Source organism: Pongo abelii, chromosome 3 (assembly GCF_028885655.2).
Source record: "Pongo abelii isolate AG06213 chromosome 3, NHGRI_mPonAbe1-v2.0_pri, whole genome shotgun sequence".
Lineage (NCBI taxonomy): Eukaryota > Metazoa > Chordata > Mammalia > Primates > Hominidae > Pongo > Pongo abelii.
Window position 1 is genome coordinate 94,323,332 of NC_071988.2, and position 22,705 is coordinate 94,346,036.

The 22,705-nt window shown below is 37.2% G+C and overlaps 1 protein-coding gene across 11 annotated transcripts in view; it reads right to left on the bottom strand.

Annotated features, from left to right (window-relative positions):
* The window catches only part of ANKRD17 (ankyrin repeat domain 17), a 182,866-nt gene that overhangs the window by 86,899 nt on the left and 73,262 nt on the right, over positions 1 to 22,705 (bottom strand). For 10 of the 11 annotated variants that reach the window (XM_054554050.2, XM_054554049.2, XM_054554044.2 and 7 more), the window contains exon 2: positions 15,612 to 15,765. In XM_054554050.2, the coding sequence (XP_054410025.1) occupies positions 15,612 to 15,765 (154 nt within the window). Of the gene's footprint in view, positions 1 to 1,508; positions 1,602 to 15,611; positions 15,766 to 22,705 lie in introns of those variants that run through there. The other variant, XM_063723455.1, reaches the window with a different exon arrangement.

Below are 22,705 nucleotides of genomic sequence, written 5' to 3' on the forward strand. Positions count from 1 at the left end.
ATAAAATTATTTTTGACTCATTGACGCCAGTAGTGCCAGAAGCTAGCACCATCTCTATGATTTGGGAAATGTCTACATTTTATTTTTTTAAATTTATATATATATTTTTTCGAGACAGGGTCTTATTCTGTCACCCAAGCTGGAGTACAGTGGCATAATCATAGCTCACTGCAGTCTTGAACTCTTGGGCTCAAATGATCCGCCCAACTCAGCCTCCCAGTAGCTGGAATTATAGGCTCACACCACCACACTAGGCTGATTTTTCTTTTCTTTTTTTTTTTCAGACAGGGTCTTGCTCTGTTACCCAGGCTGGGTGCATGGCACGATTACAGTTTACTGCAGCCTCAGCATCCTGGGTTCAAAATCTTCCTGCCTCAGGCTCCCAAGTAGCTGGAAATATAGGTGTGCACTACCATGCTTGGCTAATTATTTTACTTTTTGGAGGAATCGGGGTCCCACTACATTGCCCAGGCTAGTCTCGAACTCCTAGGCATAAGGAATCTTCCAGCCTCAGCATGCCAAAGTACTGGGATTATAGGTGTGAGCCACCGCAGCAGGACACCCAGCTAATTTTTAAACTTTCTTGTAGAGGTAGGGTCTCATTATGTTGTGTAGGGTAGTTTAGATCTCCTAGTCTCAAGTGATCCTCCCACTTCAGCCTCCCAAAGTGCTCCCAATTACAGGTGTAAACCACTTCATCAGGCCAATGTCTATTTTTGCTTAAGAATGTTTACTGGGCTATCACCTGTGAACAAAATATGGCCTAAAAAGGCATTCTAGACTATATATAAAAGATAAGCTATAAATGAGTTACGTCTACAACTTATCACATATACTTAAAATCATCTGAAAGTACTAATCTGAAAACCATTCAGAACTGCAAAATTAAAAAAAAAAATTCAAAAGCAGAGATGGTTAGTAACCATCTACATGAAATCTAACTGTTGCTCTTTCAGATATCCCTATAAAGCATGCAACATTCTTACCCCTAACCTTTATTATTTTAATTCAGTGGTGCTTAATCCAAGCTGCCCATCAGCATCACTTGTGGTGCTTTTTTTTTTTTTTTTTTTTTTTTTTTTTTTTAAGATAGGGTCTCACCCAGTTGCCCAAGCTGAAGTACAGTGGCATGATCATGGTTCACTGCAGCCTCGACCTCCCGGGCCCAAGTGATCCCCCACTTTGGCCTCTTAAGCACCTGGGACCACAGGCGCATGTCACCATGCCTGGCTAATTGCTTTTTTTTTTTTTTGGTAGAGACAGGGTCTCACTATGTTGCCCAAGCTGGTCTTGAACTCCTGGTTTAAGTGATCCACATGCCTCGGCCTCCCAAAGGGCTAGGTTTACTCGTGTGATCCAGCCCCCTGTAGTGCTTTTCAAATATATAGATGCTGAGCTTTTCTACATCTGGGGATCCAATTCAGTAAGTAGAAAGCAGGGCCTGGCATCTACATATTTTAAAGGCTCTAAGGCAATTCTGATAAACAGCTAGGATTAAAAACCTTTACCTCTAATGTTATGATGGATATTACAGAACCCTGCTATCCAACATGTGGTCCACTGAATAGAAGCACTGCTATCGCTTGGGAGCTTGTCAGAAATGCAGAATCTCAGGCCCTACGATGTACTGATCCAAAACCTGCATTTTAAAAAAGATCCCCATATGATTCCAATGCACATTAAAGAAAGGCTATTATAGGTTTTACAACAAACTAGTTAACTAAGAAACAAAAAGGACCACTCACTTGGTAATAAACATATCTGCACAGATAAGTATGTAACAGTGAAAGGTGTTCAATAATATCGCATAAGTTTCATGTTTAAAGTTTTGAAAGTGTATACTTTTATAGTGCACTTTATAATAAAATAGACAGCCTAGATTAAGCACCAAGTTAGAATAAAAAGGTTAGGGGTAAGCATGCTTTATAGAGATATCTGCAAAAGCAACAATTAGGTTTCATACGGGTGGTTATTAACCATCTCTGCCTTTAAAATATTTTTTTCTGTTGCCATCCTGAATGATTTTTAGATTAGTACTTTTAGATATATTTTTATGCTTTTCTTTAATTAAAAAACTAACATATCAAATGTTATATCTCACAAAACCAAAAATAAATCTGCCAAGAAGCCTTTATGATTATAGCCATAAAAAAATGTTCAGAGTAGTCAAATTGCATATCTGCTACAGTTAAGATGTAAAAAGAATAAAAACTGTCTTGGTCTGATAAGACTGATACCTATTGTATAATTTATGTCACTAATATTAAAAGTCATACTATATTCTGAATCTACTACAATATTTAATAGATCATCTTTTGGTTAAATATATGAAGGCACTATTGAGATCAAGATCACAGAAGAATTTCCACATGAAAGAAATTAGCTCCAATTTTTCAGCCATCTGAGATCACTGACAAAAATAACAAATATTTGTCAGTGATAGCAACAGGAACTAGGCAAGAGGACAGATCTGGCTCAGTAAAAACTAACCACGGTTTTAAAAAGAAAAAAAAAATCTCAGTTTAAATTTTTATGAACTTCTTGTATCTTCACAAGTAAAGATAACTATTTTAATAAATGTAACTAGGAAGAAACCAAAGACATAGATGGTAACCTTTTGAATGAATTAACAGTAATCAAAAATTAATTTATTCTAACTACCCTGAATTATGGTGATTCTTTTTTTTCTGGTCTTACCCAGCTATTGAATGTTAAAGTGAAGATCAAAAAACAGAAAAGGGCTGGGTGCGGTGGCTTACGCCTGTAATCCTACTACTTGGCGGGTGGATTTCCTGAGCTCAGGAGTTGGAGATCAGCCTGGGCAACATGGTGAAACCCCATCTCTACTAAAAATACACAAAATTAGCTGGACATGGTGGCATGCGCCTACAGTCCCAGCTACTTGGGAGGCTGAGGCAGGAGAATCGCTTGAACCCGGGAGGTGAAGGTTGCAGTGAGCCAAGATTGTGCCACTGCACTCCAGCCTGGGTGACAAAATGAGACTCTCTCCAAAGGAAAAAAAAAAAAAACAAAATGACCAGATTATTATTTCCAAATTCTCTCATTTAATCAACTGAACAACAAAACCATAGAAATTCAGATAGAGGGCACATTAAAATGTTATTTATATTATTATTTTATAATAAAATTATTAATATTACTAACACTATTTATTAAACTTATTAAATATTATCTGATTTTAAGATAATTGAATGCATAATTATTTTCCTCTCAGAACTTACTCAGAGGGCTAAAATGCAGGAGAAATTCCATCTATGGCAAAACTAGGAAAAATCTGTATATAAGCTAAATATATAAGCTAAAATGTAAAAAGAAAGTAAACCAGAGATCTAACTAACTTATAGAACAGAATAAACTGAAACACCACTATCAAAAGAGAAACAGACCATTAGCCCAACATGAGTCATGTATGAGATGTACCAGATACGGGATGAGGCTTTGGTTAGAAAAAAGGGAGACCAGCTGAACACTTGTGAGGAGTAATCAGACACAAGTTTTCATTGCCAAACTAAACAGCCAGGTGACTATTCTCTAAAGAAACCAAACTAGAAAGGCCTTGGACTAGGAGATATCAGGTATACAGGAGGATGACATGAAGTACTACATAAAAGCATTAAGTGAAAGTTTACATGATAAGTAGTGAAATCCTCAGCCCCATTCCCACTGTCAGCTCCCACTGTCAGAAGTATGGTAGCTGGGTTAATTATTCAGAAGACAAACACTGGCAGGTGTGTGTCTAATAAAATGATCCCAAGGTTACCCGTCCCTGATGTACACATCCTACAACCTTGGGACTGTGAATTTGACAGATTTTACTCCCAAAATTAAGTTACGTTATACAGCATTGTTGACCTAAAGACAGCGAGGTTACCCTGGTGGGCCTGACCCAATCAAATGAGTTTGTGAAAGGCAGAGATTTCTTTGGCTGGTTGGAGATAAGGAAGTCAGAGATTAAAAGCACAAGAAGGATTCTATTTGCCACTGCTGACTTAAAGATGGAGGGTGCCACATGTCAAAGAATGTGGGCAACCTTATGGAGATGACAGCCCATAAAAAAATCAGGATCTTGGTTCTACAATTGCAAGGAACTAAATTCTGCTACCAATAACAATAAATTTGGAAGTAAATGTTCACCTGCAGCCTACAGATAAGGAACATAGGATAACTGATTTCAGCCTTGAGACCATAAGCAAGAGAATCCAGCCACGCTGTCCCCAGATGTCTGGCTCACAGAAATTTAAGAGATAATAAATGGGCGTTGTTTCACACCACTATATTTATAGTAAATTGTTATGCTGCAATAGAAAACTAATCCATGCTGTATAGTGAAATGAACCAACAAAACATGCATCCAGACTTTCCAATTTAGCTTTTTATGGCATTGCTATAGACTAAAAACAGAACCCAAGGATCACCAGACATCTGAAGAAAATCTTAAATACGAAAAGCCAACCAAAGTATTGAAAATGAGACTGAAATTTTATAATGCCAAAATTATAAAGCTTTGGGGAAGGAGAATAGGGACAAGTGGTACAGAGACAGGGTAAGTCATAAATAAGCTTGGCAACACCAGAAGTTTAGTAACTTTAAAGGTCTGAGAGTGGTTTTTTAAACTGGAACTCTGTACCTAGCTAAACTATCAAGTATGAGGATAGTAAGAAAGGCATTTTCAGACAGTCTAAAAAATTTTACCTCTCAAGCATCCTTTCTCAAGAAACATATTGGATACCTAAACTTTGTTCAATCTCAACATCACAAAAAGAGAAGCAACCAGACAGTGCCTATGTAATACATAAGGAAATATACAGCATTATGAATGACTATTCTTGCCAAAATCAGAATAAATCTGAATTTGATCAAGTATCTGGATCTAAAATAGGAAATATAACACAAAGAAGCACAACTGGCAAAATCCATAAAGTGAGAGAAGTGATTATTTCTTCAACAAATAAATAGAAAAAAAAAAGAGGAACTGTTATGATTAAACTTAAAACAAATTTTTTTAATTTTTAATTTCATGGGTACATAGTATGTGTATATATTTAAGAAAAATAATTAACATTAAAACTATGTAAACCTTGTTTGGATCCTGATTTAAACCAACTGTAAAAAGACAGAAAATAATTGAAGAAATCTCAACATTGACAGGATACTGGCAATATTAAGGAATTACTTTTTTTCCCTTTAAATCTGAAATAGTATTATGGCTATATTTCTTTTTAAACACTCTTAATTTACAGATACATACTAAAATATTTATATATATGAAATGGTATGGTGCTTAGATTTGCTTTAAATTAACATAGGTGGCGATGTCAGCAAGGTGGTAATAGGCAGATATGAAAAAAGACTGCTTGTACACTGAAGGCTGCTGAAGCTGGATGATGGATAAACATACACAGGTTTCATTACGCTATTCTCTTAGATTTGTATGTGAAAATTTCCATTTAAAAAGAGAAGGAAATAAAGGAGTGAGGGAGAGGAAAAGTGAAAGAGAGGTGGAGAAAGGAAGGGAAGTAGGGGGAAGGCTAGCTTGTTAGCTACCATAAAGAAAATATAAAAAATAGAAATAATTACACAACTTAGAAAAATGAAGCAACTATTTGCATCGTATGAAAAGGTACCTTATCTCCAAAAATCAGCTTTTATGTAAAATCTACTTCCATGTAACATCTTTGAATCTTGTTGTGCTTCTTGGGGCCACAGAAAACAAATCTATATGACAGTCTCTTAAGCATGTGAAGAACACTTTATTCAACCTGAGTCTTCTTGTCTTCAGGAGAAACATTCCCTGCTCCTCTGAGGTATATTTTTAAATAATTTCATAATCTGCATTTCTCTCTCATAAACTTCTAGAGCAACGTCAAATTGCTGGAAAATGCTAAATTGGGTCTCTACTCTTCTGTACAAGTAGTTTTCTTTACTCCAAGACAGGACCGTGCACATGCCCTGATTATGTTTACAAGTCTATTTGGTTAAGATCCTTTTAATAATCCATTCTAGAATTTTACCTTGGATGGAAATCAAGTTTAACCATGAGTCCTTCAAATATTTAAATACTGGTTGGACACAGTGGCTCAAGTCTGTAATCCCAGCACTTTGGGAGGCTGAGGCGGGTGGATCACAAGGTCAGGAGATCGACACCATCCTGGCTAACGCAGCGAAACCCCGTCTGTACTAAAAATACAAACAGTTAGCCAGGCATGGTGGCGGACGCCTGTAGTCCCAACTACAGCAGGAGGCTGAAGCAGGAGAATGGTGTGAACCCAGGAGGCGGAGCTTGCAGTGAGCCAAGATAGCGCCACTGCAGTCCAGCCTGGGGGACAGAGTGAGACTCTGTCTCAAAAAAAAAAAAAAAAAAATTACTGTATTACAAGATGTTTACTGAAAGCATTATTGAACAGTATTAGGTCAGTTTTATGTTATAATAAAGTAGCAGTTTACATGCATTGCATGTATAATAGGTAGTGCACTGGGGTTCTTAAATCACGAAAAATTAGTGTTCATAGTGTATTTATGTCTACTTTACAAAACCTAAGAAAACATTATGTCTTTAAAATGATTATAGAGATTTCATTATCACCGCCTTATATTTAAGATATGATATATAGTGCTAAATATTTGATTGTGTATATATATATACTCCCTAATTAAAACATTGTTCCTATGGGGATAATATAATGATCCACTTCACAAAAATACCACGATGATTCACATGAGAAGGTTTCAGCCTACAGTCTCTAACAAACAAGTGGGGAAAATTACATATCGTCAATTCTCATTATTCAGTTATTCACAGTAGTTATGTTAAGTCGCTAGAAACACGGAATTAGCAAATACTATACTCAACCACTGCTCCTGGGAGAAATACAGCGTTAGCCAGCCCCTGGCCACAGCATTGTCATTAATGCACATAACCCTGTTTTATGTGTGTTTCTGTTTAAATGTACCTTTTTTGTGTGTGTCCTTCCAACTTTCATTTTAGGTACAGCGGGTATACATGCAAGTTGGTTATGTGGGTAAATTGCATGTTGTGGGGGTTCAGGGTACAGATTATTTCATCACCGAGGTAATGAGCATAGTATCTGATAAGTAACTTTTCAATCCTCACCTTCCTCCCATTCTCAAGTAGGCCCTGGTGCCTATTGTTCCCTTCTTAATGTCCATGTGTACTCAATGTTCAGCTCCCACTTATAAGTAATAACGTGGCATTTGGTTTTTTGTTCCTGCTTTAATTCACTTAGGATAATGGGCTCCAGCTGCATCCATGTTGCTGCAAAGGACATGATTTTATTCTTTTTTATGGCTGCATGGCATTCCATGATGTAAAATATAACTTATTTAATATATGTTGTTGATTCATTAACATTGAACTCACAGCCAACAGCAGTAAAACTCATGCCTGAACCTAAAACATGTTTTTCCCAAAAGGCACATCACAGCATTCTCACACTTAGGAACACTAGACAGCACTATGCTTGGGCGCCATTTTAAACAGTGAGTGGGAAGGACTGTACATCATGGTCTGAGTGCCAGCTAAGACACAGTACAACAAAATATCAGACAGATTTCTAAGGTTTTTGACTTCAGTCCCTGGCTCCCAGATGGCTTCTCTAGACCAACTCAGGACCTAGGGGAACTTGCCACCCTGAAGGGAAAAAAACAAGTCTGGCTGGCTTCACCACCGAGATAGATGGAGTAAGATGGCTGAATAGGGGGCTCTAGTGATCTCCCCACCCCTCCCCACGTTTGGCAACTATCTACACAAAGTGAGCATCTTCATATGAACCCAAAATCAGGTGAGCACACACAGCGCCTGGTTTTGACTTCGTATTGCTGAAATAGGCATTAAAGAGGGTAGAAAAGACAGTTTTGAATTGTCAATGACACCCCTCCCTAATCCCCTAGCAGCTCCCCACATGGTGCAAAGAACTGTGCAACTGTAAGACGGAGAGCACAACAACTGTGAGCCTTTGCATTGAACTCAGTGCTGCCCGGTCACAGCAGAGAGCAGAAACAGGCTGACCTCAGCTGATGCCTGCTCATGGAGGGAGCATTTGAACCAGCCCTAGCCACAAGGAAATTGTCCATCCCAGCAGTCCAAACTTGACTTCCAGCAAGCCCTGTCAACACAGGCTGCAGTGCTCTGGGGCCCTAAGTGAAGCTGAGGGGCAGTCTAAGCCACAGGACTGCAATTCCTAGGCAAGTCCTAGTGCCAAGATGGACTTGGAGTCACTGGACTGGGGATGGGGAGCAGGCAACTTCCTGAGCCACCACTTGGGTTAAGGGAGTGCTTGAGTCACCCCTCTCCCAACCTCAGGCAGCACAGCTTAAGGCTCCAAAAGAGACCCCTTCCTTCTGCTTGAGAGAGAAGAGCAGAGACAACTTGGTCTTGCATCTTGGATACAAGCTTAGCCACAGTAGGATAGGGCACCAGTCAGATTCGTGAGGCCCCCCATTCCAGACCCTAGCTCCTGGACAATCCTTCTACACACACCCTATGCCAGAAGGGAACCTGCTCCCTTGAAGAAAATAACCCAACCCTGGAAGGATCCATCACCTACTGACTAAAGAGCCCTTGGGCCCTGAAGAACCAGCAGTGACACCCAAGTAGTATGCCACCTGCCTCGGTTGAGACTCTGGGATGTGCTGGCTTCATGTGAGAACCAGCATATTCCCAGCTATGGTGGCAACAGTGAGAGCACAGTTGGGGTGGGGGGGGGGGGGGCTGTTAAGTAGAAAGTAGACTCTTGCGGTCTCCTATTCCAAGGCTTGGCATTTAGATGACATTTCTGGAGCTGTCCTGGGAGAGAGGGGGCCCACTGTTCTGAAGGGTGAGTCTCAGGCCTGGCAGCTTTCATCACAAGCTGACTGAAGAGCCCTTGGGCCTTAACTGCACATTGGCGGGAGCCTGGCAGTAGCCTGGCAGTACTCCCTGTGGGTCTCTGGTGGTGGCGGCCATGGGCTGAGACTCCTTACCTGTGGAAAGAGGAAGAGTGGGAAGGACTGTATATCGTGGTTTGAGTGCCAGCAAAGACACAGTACAATAGACCCTCACTAGATAGATTTCCAAGGTTTTTCACCTCAGTCCCTGGCTCCCAGATGGCATCTCTGAACCAGCTCAGGGCCTAGGGGAACCTGCCATCCTGAAGGGGAAAAAACAAGTCTGGCTGGCTTTGCCACCTGCTGACTATAGAGCCCTAGGGCCTTCAGCAAACATAGGTGGTAGCCAGGTAGCAGTCACAACGGGCATTGAGTGAGACCCAGTGATCTGCTGGCTTCAAGTCTCACCTAGTACAGTCCCAGTGGTGGTGGCCACAGGGGTACCTGTGTCACCCCAACCCCAGCTCCACGTGGCTCGGGGTAGAGAGATTGAGAGAGAGAGAGAGAGACTGAGACTCCATTTGTTTGGGAGAAAGAAAAGAGAAGAAGAGTCTCTACTTGGTAATTCAGATAATTCTTCTAGATCTTAAATAAAACCACCAAGGTGGTACTTCTATGAATCCATAAAAAATCATAGCGATACTGGGATTGGGGTGCTCCCCAATGCAGACACGGCTTAGATCACAATACCCAAGTCCCTTCAAATACTTAGAAAGCCTTCCAAAGAAGGACAGGTACAAACAAGCGCAGACTGTGAAGACTATAATAAATACCTAATTCTTCAATGCCCAGACACCAACAAACATCTGCAAGGATCACGACCATCGGAAAACATGACCTCACCAAATGAACTATGTAAGGCACTAGGGACCAATTCTGGAGAAACAGAGATATGTGACCTTTCAGAAAGAAAAATCAAAACAGTATTGAGGACACTCAAAGAAATTAAAGATAACACAGAGAAGGAATTCAGAATTCTATCAGATAAATCTAACAAAGAGATTGAAATAACTGAAAAGAATCAAGCAGCAATATTGGAGCTGAAAAATGCAACAGACACAGTGAAGAATGCATCAGAGTCTCTTAATGGCAGAATTGATTAAGCAGAAGAAAGAATTAGTGAGCTTGCAGACAGCCTATTTGAAAATACAGTCGAAGGAGACAAAAAAAGAAAAGAATAAAAAAGAATGAAGCATGCCTACAAGATCCAGAAAACAGCCTCAAAATGGCAAATCTAAAAGTTATTGGCCTTAAAGAGGAGGTAAAGAAAGTGATAGTGGTAGAAAGTTTATAAGGTAAAGGTATAGTAACAGAGAACTTCCCAAACCTAGAGAAAGATACCAATATTTAAGTACAAGAAGGTTACAGAACACCAGGCAGATTTAACCCAAAGAAGACTACCCCAAGGCACTTAATAATCAAACTTCCAAAGGTCAAGGAGGTAAGGATCCTAAAAGCAGCAAGAGAAAAAGACACAAATAAAATACAGTGGGGCTCCAATACATCTAGCAGCAGACTTTTCAGTGGAAACCTTATAGCCCAGGAGAGAGTGGCATGACATAAAGTACTGAAGGCAAAAAAATTTTATCCTATAATAGTACATCTGGCAAATATATCCCTTAAACATGAAGGAGAAAGAGGAACTTTCCCAGACAAAAGCTGAGAGATTTCATCATCGCCACTTCTGTCTTATAAGAAACATTAAAGAGATTTCTTCAATCAGAAAGAAAAGAATGTTAATGAGCAAAAAGAAATCATCTGAAGGTACAAAACTGACTGATAATATTAAGTACAGAGAATATTATAACACTGTAACTGTGGTGTGTTAACTCTTACCTTAAGTAGAAGCACTAAAAGATTAACCAATCAAAAATAATAACTACAACAACTTTTCAAGGCATATGCAGCACAGTAAGATATAAATAGAAATGACAAAAAGTTAAAAAGTAGGGGGACAAACTTAAGGTGTCGAGTCATTGGTTTTATTTTACCTTGTTAAATTTGTTTACGGAAGTGGTGTTAGGCTGTTATCAGCTTAAAATAATGGGTTATAAGATAGTATTTGCAAGCCTCATGGTAACCTCAAATCAAAAAACATACAATGGATATAAAAAATAAAAAGCAAGAAATTAAAGCATATCACCAGAGAAAATCACTTTCACTAAAAGGCAGGAAGGAAAGAAGGAAGATAACAATACAAAACAACTTGAAAACAAATAACAAAATGACAGGAGTAAGTCTTCACTTATCAATAACAACACTGAATGTAAATGGACTTAAAGGACTACAATCAAAACACATGCAGAGGCTGAATGGATAAAAAACAAGACCCAATGACCTGTTGCCTACAAGAAACACACTTTACCTATAAAGATACATACAGAGTGAAAATAAAGGGATTGAAAAAGATATTCCAGGCCACTGGAAACCAAAAAAGAGTAAGAGTAGCTATACTTACATTGCACAAAATAGATTTCAACACAAAAATATGAGACAAGATCATTACATAATGATAAAGGGGTCAATTAAGAAAGAGGATATAACAATTTTAAATACATATGCACCTAACACTGGAGCACAAAGCTATATAAAGCAAATACTAGAGCTAAAGGTAAAGATAGAACCCCAATATAAAAACAGCTGTAGACTTTAACATTCCACTTTCAGCATTGGACAGATCTTCTACAGAGAAAATCAACAAAGAAACATTGGACTTAGAAAGAAAGATGGCAGAGAGGAGAGGAGACAGGGCTAATGTGCAGCTCCCACTTGGATGGGCAGAATAGCATGTGGAGACTCACACCACAAACTCTGGCTCTAAGAACCACTGCAGGAACATTACCAGGAAAACCAAAAGAATTCACAGATTCTCTGAAAGAAGTGACACATCGCTGCAAATTCTGCAAGACAGTCAAATAACTGTGAGTTCCCAAAGTACGAGAGCAGGAAAACCTGTCTCCAAACACACATGTCCACTGGGGAATCTGAAAATCCAGATCACAGGAGAAGGATTTAACCTCACCTATAACAAAAATGAATATAGGGAGCCACATGAAATATAAAGGTAGAAGCAGCAGTGGGAAGAGCCTTGTAAGCACACCCAGTCTCCAGCTCGAGCCCAGGGAAGCCATCCCTGACTGCATCTGATAGGGCCCTCAGGGAAGGCAGCCAGCAGAATTACGGAGGGGTCACAGGGTGAAAAAAGCTTCCAACTGAATTTCATAATAATTTCAACTGGGCACAAACTTTCTTCAGCAGAACCCACAGGGTAAATGGGAATCCTCCCTAATTCATTCTATGAAGCCAGTATCACCCTAATACCAAAACCAAGAAAGGAGAGGAGGGGAGGGGAGTGGAAGGGAGAAGGAAGGCAGAGGGAAGGGAGGGGAGAAAGGAAGGAAGGAAGGGAGGGAGGGAGAGAGGGAGGGAGGGAGGGAGGGAGGGAGGGAACTACAGATCCCTGATGAATATAGATGCAAAAATCCTCAACAAAATACTAGCTAACAGAATCCAATAGCATAGCAAAAAGATAATATACCTTGATCAAATGGGTTTCACACCAGGAATGCAGGGATGGTTTAACACCTGCAAGTCAATAAGTGTGATACATCACATAAAAGGAATTAAAAACAAAAACTGCATGATCATCTCAATGATGCAGAAAAAGCATTTGATGAAATCCAGCCATCCCTTTATGATTAAAACCTTTAGCAAAATTGGCATAGAGGGGACATATCTCAAGGTAATAAAAGCCATCTATGACAAACCAACAGCCAACATTATACTAAATGGGAAAATGTTGAAAGCATCCCCCCGAGAACTGGAACAAGATCTGGATGCCCACTTTCACTATTTCTATTCAACACAGTACTGCAAGTCCTAGCCAGAGCAATCAGACAAGAGAAACAGACAACCAAACTGATAAGAAAGAAGTGAAATTATCTTTGCTTGCAGATAATATAATCTTATATTTGGAAAAACCTAGACTTCAGCAAAAAAACTATTAACACTGATAAATTCAGCAAAGTTGCAGGAAACAAATCAACATACAAAACCCAGTACCATGTCTATATGCCAAGAACCAACAATCTGAAAAACAAATTAAGAAAGTAATGCCATTTACAATAGCTACAAATAAAATAAAATACCTAGGAAGGAACTTAATCAAAGAAGTGAAAGATCTCTACAACAGAAACTATAAAACACTGATGCAAAAAATTGAAGAGGACACAAGAAAAATGGGAAAATATTCCATGTTCATGGGTTGGAAGAATCAATACTGTTAAAATGTACATACTACCCAAAGCAACTTACAGAGTCAATGCAATTCCTATCAAAATACTAATGACATTATTTACAGAAGTAGAAAAAGCAATCTATATTGGTCTGTTTTCACATTGCTATAAATACCTGAGACAGGGTAATTTATCAAGAAAAGAGGTTTAATTGACTCACAGTTCCACATGGCTGGGAGGCCTAAGGAAACTTACAATCATGGCAGAAGGTGAAGAGGAATCAAGGACCTTCTTCACATGGCAGCAGGAGAGAGAAGTGTGAGGAGCGGAAGGGGAAGAGCCCCTTATAAAACCATCAGATCTTGTGAGAACTCATTCACTATGATAAGAACAGCATGGGGGAAAATGTCCCCATGATCCAATCACCTCCCACTGGGCTCCTCCCTTGACACATGGGGATAATGGGGATTACAATTCAAGGTAAGATTTGGGTGGGGACACAGAGCCAAACCATATCACAATCCTAAAATTTACAAGGAACCTCAAAAGATCCAGAATAGCCAAAGGTATCCTAAGCAAAAAGAACAAGACTAGAAAGAATCACATGACCTGATTTCAAATTATACTACAGAGTTATAGTAACCAAAATGTCATGATTGTCACATAAAAGTACACATACAGAACACCGGAATACAATAGAAAACCCAGGAATAAATCCATACATCTACAGCCAACTCATTTTTGACAAAGTTGCCAAGAACATCCAGTGGGGAAAGAACAGTCTCTTCAATAAATGGTGCTGGGAAAGCTGGATATCCATATGCAGAAGAATGAAACTAGACCCCAATCTCTCACCATATACAAAAATAGAATCAAAATGGATTCAAGACTTAAACATAAGACCTCTACTATGAAACTACTAAAAGGAAACATTAGGGAAACTCTCCAGGACATTAGAACGGGCAAAGATTTCTTGAGTAATACCATAAAAGCATGGGCTCCTAAAGCAACTAAGGACAAATGGGATCACATCAAGTTAAAAGCTTCTGCACAGGAAAAAAAAAAAAAAAAAAAAAAATCAACAAACTGAAGTGACAACCACAGAATGGGAGAAAATATTTGCAAACTACCCAGCTGACAATGAATTAATAACCAGAATATATAAGGAGCTCAAACAATAGGAAAAAAAATCTAATAATCTGATCCAAAAATGGGCCAAAGATTTGAATAGACATTTCTCAAAAGAAGACATATAAACGGCAAATACACATATGAAAAGGTATCAACATCATTGATCATCAGAAAAACGCAAATCAAAACTATAATGAGATATCATTTCACACCAGTTAAAATGACTTATCCAAAAGACAGGCAATGACAAATGCTGGAGAGGATGTGGAGAAAAGGGAATCCTCGTATACTATTGGTGAGAATGTAAATTAATACAACCATATGGAGAACAGTTTGGAGGTCCCTCCCAAAAGTAAAAATAGAGCTACCACATGACCCAGCAATCCCACTCCTAGGTGTACACCCAGAAGAAAGGCAATCAGTATATTGAAGAGGTATCCGCATTCCCATGTTCATTGCAGCACTATTCACAATAGCCAAGATAGAGTAGAAGGATGAATACCAGAGGCTGGGGAGGGTAGTTGGTGCAGTGGGGGTGGGGAAGTGGGGATGGTTAATGAGTATCAAAAAAAAAAAAGTTAGAAAAAATGAATAAGACCTAGTATGTGCTAGCACAACAGAGTGGCTATGGTCAAAAATAATTTAATTGTACACTTAAAAATAACTAAAAGAGAATAATTGGGTTGTTTGTAACACAAGGGATAAATGCTTGAGGTGATGGATAGCCCATTTACCCTGATGTGATTATTATGCATTGCATGCCTGTATCAAAGTATCTCATGTATCCCATAAATACTTACACCTACTACCTACCCACAAAAATAAAAAATTAAAAAATTAACACCAACAAAAATCACAAAAATGTGTAAAACCTGGAATTAAATAGGCCACAAAAGGACACTTATTTATAGCAGGAGAGCTGAAACAAGAATGTAGAGCATCACTTTGTTTGACTTCTACTGGTAGCATGCATATAGGGTGATTCAAATGTTCCACTGCTTTACACATGCCTATGAAAGACTGCTAGTACTGATTTTGAAGTTAAAATGCATTTTTGCAGGTAGGCAAATTCACAAATACATAATTCACGAATAATCAAACTCAACTGAAAAATCTCTCTCTATAAGGTCAACTGTAGCATGTGGACTTTACTCTGGTAATGAAAATTACAATATGCTTTAGTAAAATGCTCCATGTAATTCAGCAGAAAGTAATCAATTAACCTTTATTAATAGTATCATTCTAAATACCCAATATCATTCATTTTTAACAAGAGCTTTTATTAGATTGATGTGCAACTTTACATAACAAGGTAGACTTATTACTATGTAGAGTACATACCTGCAGCTTCTAGTAAAGCTTCCAGTCTAGCCTGTGTTTCTGGATCTACTGTCCTGAGGTCTGCACCATCAGCAGTACCTGATAAGAGCAACTTGGAAGCTGTTTCCAGCATTGGATTTTCCAAATCATCCTGATCCAAAATGAAGGACTCCACCTATAAAACAAATGCAAAAAGAGGGAGGAAGGGAGAAATGAACAGCGAAAGGAAAAGAGGGGAGAGAAATAAAAAGAAAGCAGGGGAGGGAAAAAATATGTTAACATAATTAACAATGGTAAACACAGTGCAACCCTAAAAAGTTTAACATGACATCTAAGCTTGTTGATTAACAAAAGAAGAAAATTTTTTTTGTGGAAGAATTCAAAACTTTATTTCTCATATGCAGCCTAATTTTCTTTACTAATATTCTTTTCTACTTTAATTTGGTTATTAGGTATATGTAGGGTTGAGTGTGATGCTTAGGTTGTGAAAACTCTAACTGTGAATAGAAGACCTAACTAAATCAGCAGTTTTTAAATGTTTTGCTTTCAGGACTCAATGAAGTACTGAACTACCAAGGACTTTATATAAACCCTATATTTCTTGATATTTACCATATTGGAAATTAAGTAACAAATATCACTATCAAAAAATCACATTCATTAATATCACCACTGATTTCATCCAAAAAATCTTTAAGTACTGGAAAGCTGTCAAGACTAGGCAAACAAGTTCCAAAATTCTAATTTGTGCTTCAAAGCTTAACTTTATCGTTGGCAACAAGTATTGTTGTTTTCCTTAAAGTGACAGACTCACTTCAAACATTTTTAGAGGAGCATTTGCCAAATATTCAAGTTTGATAACTGTAGTTTTTCATTTGTACTTTACCATAAAAATGACATTTCATGGGGGAAAAAAGGCTAATTCACCTCCCATCTAAAAAAATTGCAGTTATTTTTCCTCCAGACAAACACTTTACTTTTTGTATGCAGCAAAAGTGCTTTATGTGTACTTCCCATTTTGTTACACACAGTAATATTGAAAGAACATGCATTCAAAGGGGGAGTTTTCATAAAATTAATAATTTTATCGCTTCATCAAGGATATTCTTAAACTAGCATTTTTTTTTTTTTAACTTCAAGCGCGTGGTAGTGAAAAATACAATCATATCAACACAGTTTGTTTCCATGGCCTTCGGGTCCATAAGTTTTACCCACCACTGTTTTTGCACCATCATTGTAAATGTCAACATAGTAAAAAAGTCAAGTAACATCTCAATATTATGATAAAAATAGTTTTGACCTCATGGGACACCTTGAAATGGTTTCTGGGCCCTGAGGGGTCTATTTACTGTGTTAAGAAACACTGATATAAGTCTAGCCGATTCAATTAAAAGAAATTTGAAGAATTATAAAATAACAAACTCCTAAGACAGGGGTAAAGTTTTGTTTTGATATTCCCTATCACAGTGCTACTTACAAATAGGTACTAAAACATATTCTTTTCTGCTTACTGATAAAAATTGGTAATTATTATATAAAATATCACCGAAATGATCAGTTTATTTCACAAATCTAAGGTGCTACTAACACTGCAATAACTAAAATAGATGTAAAAATAACTAATAAGCTAGAATACAATCACGCTCATGCCTAGTATCCAGAAGGTCAATAATAAAAAAGACAACTTAAGGAATAAATCCTTAACCATCATAACCTCAGAAACGATACTGATTCCATCTTGAAAAGTCAACTATCAAGTAACCAGGAATACTGCTATAATTAATCAAAACATTTAATACTAAATGTTAAATCTGGGAAGAAATAATATAAGTTTCTCTACAAAGTTCCATTAAACTAAAGCAGTTTAACATGGAATAACATTTGAGATTTCAAATATTTTATACACAAATAAACATTCTAAAAACATTCTGTAAATATTTTTTAAATTTCATAAAATTTTGTTCTACATTAACTTTAATTAATCTATAACTCCTTATGACAAGGAGATAAAAAATACAAAAACAATTTTTAAAAATTATGTATATTTTAAATTATATATGTGTGTGTATATATATATCTGTATATATATATCTGTATATATCTGTGTAGATATATATCTGTATATATATATATCTGTGTGTGTGTGTGTGTGTATATATATATATATATATATATATATATATATTTTTTTTTTTTTTTTTTTTTAAAGAGACATGGATAGTCTGGCTGTGTTGCCCAAGCTGGCCTCAAACTCCTGGGATCAAGTAATCCTCCTGCCTCGGCCTCCCAAGTAGCTGGGATTACAGGCACACACCACGCCTGGCTGATTTTTTATTTTTGTAGCAACAGGATGTGGAACTCCTGGGCTCAAGTGATCCTCCCACTTTGGCCTCCCAAAGGACGGGATTATAGGCATGCACTACCAGGCCTGGCTAATTTTAAGTTATCTTTAAAGGTAGTAGTAAAAGTATGAGAAAGGAAGAATTTTAAAGGCTGACTAAACTATTATACTTCAGGAAGCAAATTTTTGGGCATAGCAAAGAGTGATTCAAAATTATAGCACTAAAAAATATTTTTTTATTGTCAAACAAAGGTCTAGAAGATGAGTCTTTCTAAAGAAAAAGTTGTTTCCTAATGAAATTTTCTAATATCTGAAATTTATTAAAATATTTACAATTATTTCAATTTAATAAGAAAAGATAAAAGCAAATAAACAAATGTATGAAATTGAACAGGTAAAATGAATAGATGAAATACCATAATACAATATTTTAAATGAACATTTTAGAAAGTAGAAGACATCAAAAAGCAGTATATAGTTAACTGATTAATGAAAGGTAGAGATCAGAGGTGCTAAAGATGTTCAAAGGAGACACTGCATGCATAAAGAATAATATAAAAAGATTTTGACCAAAACAATTAATTTGTATAAGAGGAGAGAAAGAAGGAACATGGACTGGCAAGTATAAAATTTCTATGTGATAGAACACAGGGTTTTACTGTAGGTTTGAAAAGATAGGTTAGAAGTTAGATCACAAAATATATCAAATTTCAATCAGAAGCGACTGTCTTACACAAAGTCCCCTATGCCACAGATATCCTAACTAGCCTGGTAAAAGCTTACTAGGAAAATTGCATTTCCATCTCTTGATGAGATATAATAAATACAGAAACATTTACTTTCTACTGACTTTAAGCTTCTCCACAAAAGTTCTTATGTTATTCTTAGGCCCATTATTCTCACTATATGCAAAACTTGGTAACTTAAAAAACTGTAAATTCAAATGACTATGAAATTCTTATACAGAGCTTTAGAAAAGGGAGGGGCTATCAAAATGACAGAAAAGGAATGAATATTTATTATTTCCTCCCCATCCCTCATTTATGATTAATGAAGGAGCTACTTTCAAGGACACTGTTAAAATATGAAGGCCTAAGTACCAGAACTGCTTTAGCTGCTACCTGTGACCTAACCAAGTCTCTCTCTCAGCCATCTATAACTTTAGACCCCCAATTCTGCCTAATTTTTTTCATAGATTTATTACACATTAATATTATACATATAGTCTTTCTAAGCTCTGTAAAAACACTTTTTTTGGTTTAGTCATGTACATCCAGCAATTAGAAATGTGTCTAACTCACTGTCAGGATTCAAGTGACTATTGAATAAGTCAGAATCTGTAAAGAAGGTGAAATTTACCAGATGATTTTGGGATTCTTCCCTTTCAGATTCTAAAAGGCTCTAGTGTATTTGGAGAAGAAAGGGGTAATCACAATAAATACATCTAAAGGTATATTTTATAGATCTTAGAGGAGATACAGAATCTTACATTAGGTAGTAGGTGGTGCAAAATGCTATCTTCATCGATTTATTACAAACACATTTATTGCAAACATTCTACGTGTAAAAAATACTGTTTAATACTATGGGAGATAAAGAAATGCATGATACCAGCCTTGCTATGTAGGACCTTACTTCTTTAATGAGCATGTGTAAAAACGAACCATAATACAGGGTAGAAAGTGCATAAGGTAACGAGAAAGAAAAAGAGGTATAAAAGTTCAGCGAGGAAAAAGAGAACTTCCTCCTTTAATTTCAGTTCGTCTTTTTCCAACTGGAAAGAGTTCATGTTACATTACAAAACAAGTGAAGAGAGACTGGCATAAAGAGATGCAATCTTATAAACATACAAAAATAAGTATTCCTTTATTAAATTATGGGCATACACCTCTCTGCCATATCACATCCCCAGCTGAGACAGTTCAGATTAAAAACTAAAATGAATTTTCCCTCTGAAACCTATCGCATTTTTATTATATTATTCTACAGAAAAAAAAAATAATTTTGAATCACAACCAACTTCTGGAACATAACAAACATTAAAAATGGTCCAAATAAGAAATTCAAATAAGTATTTGAGCTGGGCACGGTGGCTCACGCCTGTAATCCCAGCACTTTGGGAGTCCGAGGCGGGCAGATTGCCTGAGGTCGGGAGTTCGAGACCAGCCTGGCCAACATGGTGAAACCCTGTCTCTACTAAAAATACAAAAATTAGCCAGGCATGGTGGTGCACTCCTATAATCCTAGCTACTTGGAAGGCTGAGGCAGGAGAATCACTTAAACCCGGGAGGTGGAGGTTGCAGTGAGCCGAGATCGAGCCACTGCACTCCAGCCTGGGCGACAGAGCAAGACTCCATCTCAGAAAAAAAGAAAAAAAAAATGTAAAAGAAAGTATTTGAAAATATTTTATTTAAATGAAATATATAAATAACTTCCATGAAGAGAGAAGACAAAGGAAAGAAATGTCCTTACTAAATGTATTCTCTAAGGGGGAAAAAAGTTATCAAAGTTACAACTGGCCTTTTTTAAAAGTTGTATTTAAAGTGGTTTGAATGTGTTGTTTTGGTCAGCTGGATATTTTATGAAATGATGTTTATGCATAAAGAACCATCAAAATGCAAGAGGCTTAGAAATCACCAGGTTCAATTCAGCGTTACAGACGAAAAAATCAGACACAAGGACCTTTATTTAAATAGGAGATTTCTAAATACCTAGCACCAAGAGACCAGTTATCCAATTAACTAGCCCAATATACTTTCCACCAGCAAATACAATGCTGGAATAATAAGGGGTTGAACTTTCACACTGCTCTGGGAAAGGTGACTTTAAATTTTACATTTAGGGATCAGGCTGTTAACTACCTGAACCCATTGTTTAATTACGAAAAGTGGGACAAACAAACCTAACATTTCCCCAATTTATGCAACATAAAATACACAGCACCTCCTATAAAGAATTCTTGTCCCCCCGATAAACAATAATCTACTAGAACTTTTAGACATGTAAATAACTTCCAGTACCTGAAAATTAGTAAGGCAAATACAGGAATAAGATAAATCAATGTTTCTCAATGTAAAAGCACTATTAACATTTTGGACCAGATAATTCTTTGTTGTTTGGGGCTGTCTTGTGTAATTTAGGATGTTTAACAGCAACCCTGGCCTATACTCACTAAATGCCAGTTAGCAACACTCCTTCAGGTTGTAACAACCAAAAATGTCTCCAGACATTGCTAAATGTTCCCTTACAAGAGAAAATTAAAAACAACAACAACAAAAATCATGAAGGAGAAAGAGGTTGAGAATCACTGGGTTAAATATAAGCCAAAAAGAAAGTCTAAAATGTGGAACATTTTACAGCAAAACTGACCATTTCCTTCAAGTAAGTAGAATGGGAGCAAAAAATCTTTTTTGAATAGAGTAAGAACTGTTCTGAATTACAGAGACTCAAGAGATATAACCAGCAAAATAATAGGTCTTACTTAAATCCTATTCAAACAGGACAACGGTAAAAACAGTATTTTTGAGACAAGAAATCTGAATGTGAACTGGGTATTAGATAATATAAAGGAATTACTTCGGTTATGTAAGAAAATATCCTTGTTTTTCAGACATGCATACTGAAGTATGAAGGAATAGTGTCGGAAATTTGTCATCAAATATTTAAAGAAAACAAAGCTTCATAGCAAATTCTTGAAAATGTTGCATCTGAGAAATAGATATATAGAGAGTTTTTTTGTTTTGTTTTGTTTTTTTTGAGACAGCGTCTCACTCTGTCACCCAGGCTGGAGTGCAGTGGCAGAATCTCGGTTCACTGCAGCCTCTGCCTCCTGGGTTCAAGCGATTCTCCCACCTCAGCCTCCTTCTCTCCCTTCAGCCTCCGGAGTAGCTGGAAATACAGGCACACCACACCATACCCACCTAATTTTTGTGTATTTTGGTAGAGATGAGTTTTCACCAAAACACAAGTTTTGTGTATTTTGGTAGAGATGACTTTTGGCCTCTCAAAAGTGCTGGGATTACAGGCGTGAGCCACTTTTCCCAGTCTATAGAGTTTTTTTTATACGAGTCTCTGTACTTTTGTTCATGCTAAGTCCTTTTAATTTTGAAAGACTAAAGGTGATGACATTTCACTGTAGAAGTTGCTTTTATTTAAACAGAAAAACTATTATTTAACAGTAATATTACTCAGATTTCTAAGATAATTAGAATTCTTTTTCACTTTCTCCCCAAATTAAGTCTGACTTAATACAAATATTTAATAATGAAAACCAAGGTCTTTTAACAATGGTCAGAGCTGAATGAATTTGTTATTCATTCAAATAATTACCAATATACCATCATTAATGGTAATTCACATCCTTCTACACTCAAAACACAAAGTCACATGGAAATTTGGTAATGCGGGCTCATTTGGACCAACTGTCATCGTTGGCATTACATTTCAAACTACTCGTTAGAAATATTACTGCCATACTAGAGAAGAATGGTTCGTTCTGTAGTTTAATAAACTGGTATTGATTCCAAAGGATAAGAAAATTAGTATATTTTGGCCGGGTGCAGTGGCTCACACCTAATCCCAGCATTTTGGGAGGACAAGGCGGGCGGATCACCTGAGGTCAGGAGTTTGAGACCAGCCTGGCCAACATGGTGAAACCCTGTTGCTATTTAAAATACAAAAATTAGCCAGGCGTTGTGGCAGGTGCCTGTAATCCCAGCTACTCAGGAGGCTGAGACAGGAGAATCACTTGAACCTGGGAGGCGGAGGTTGCAGT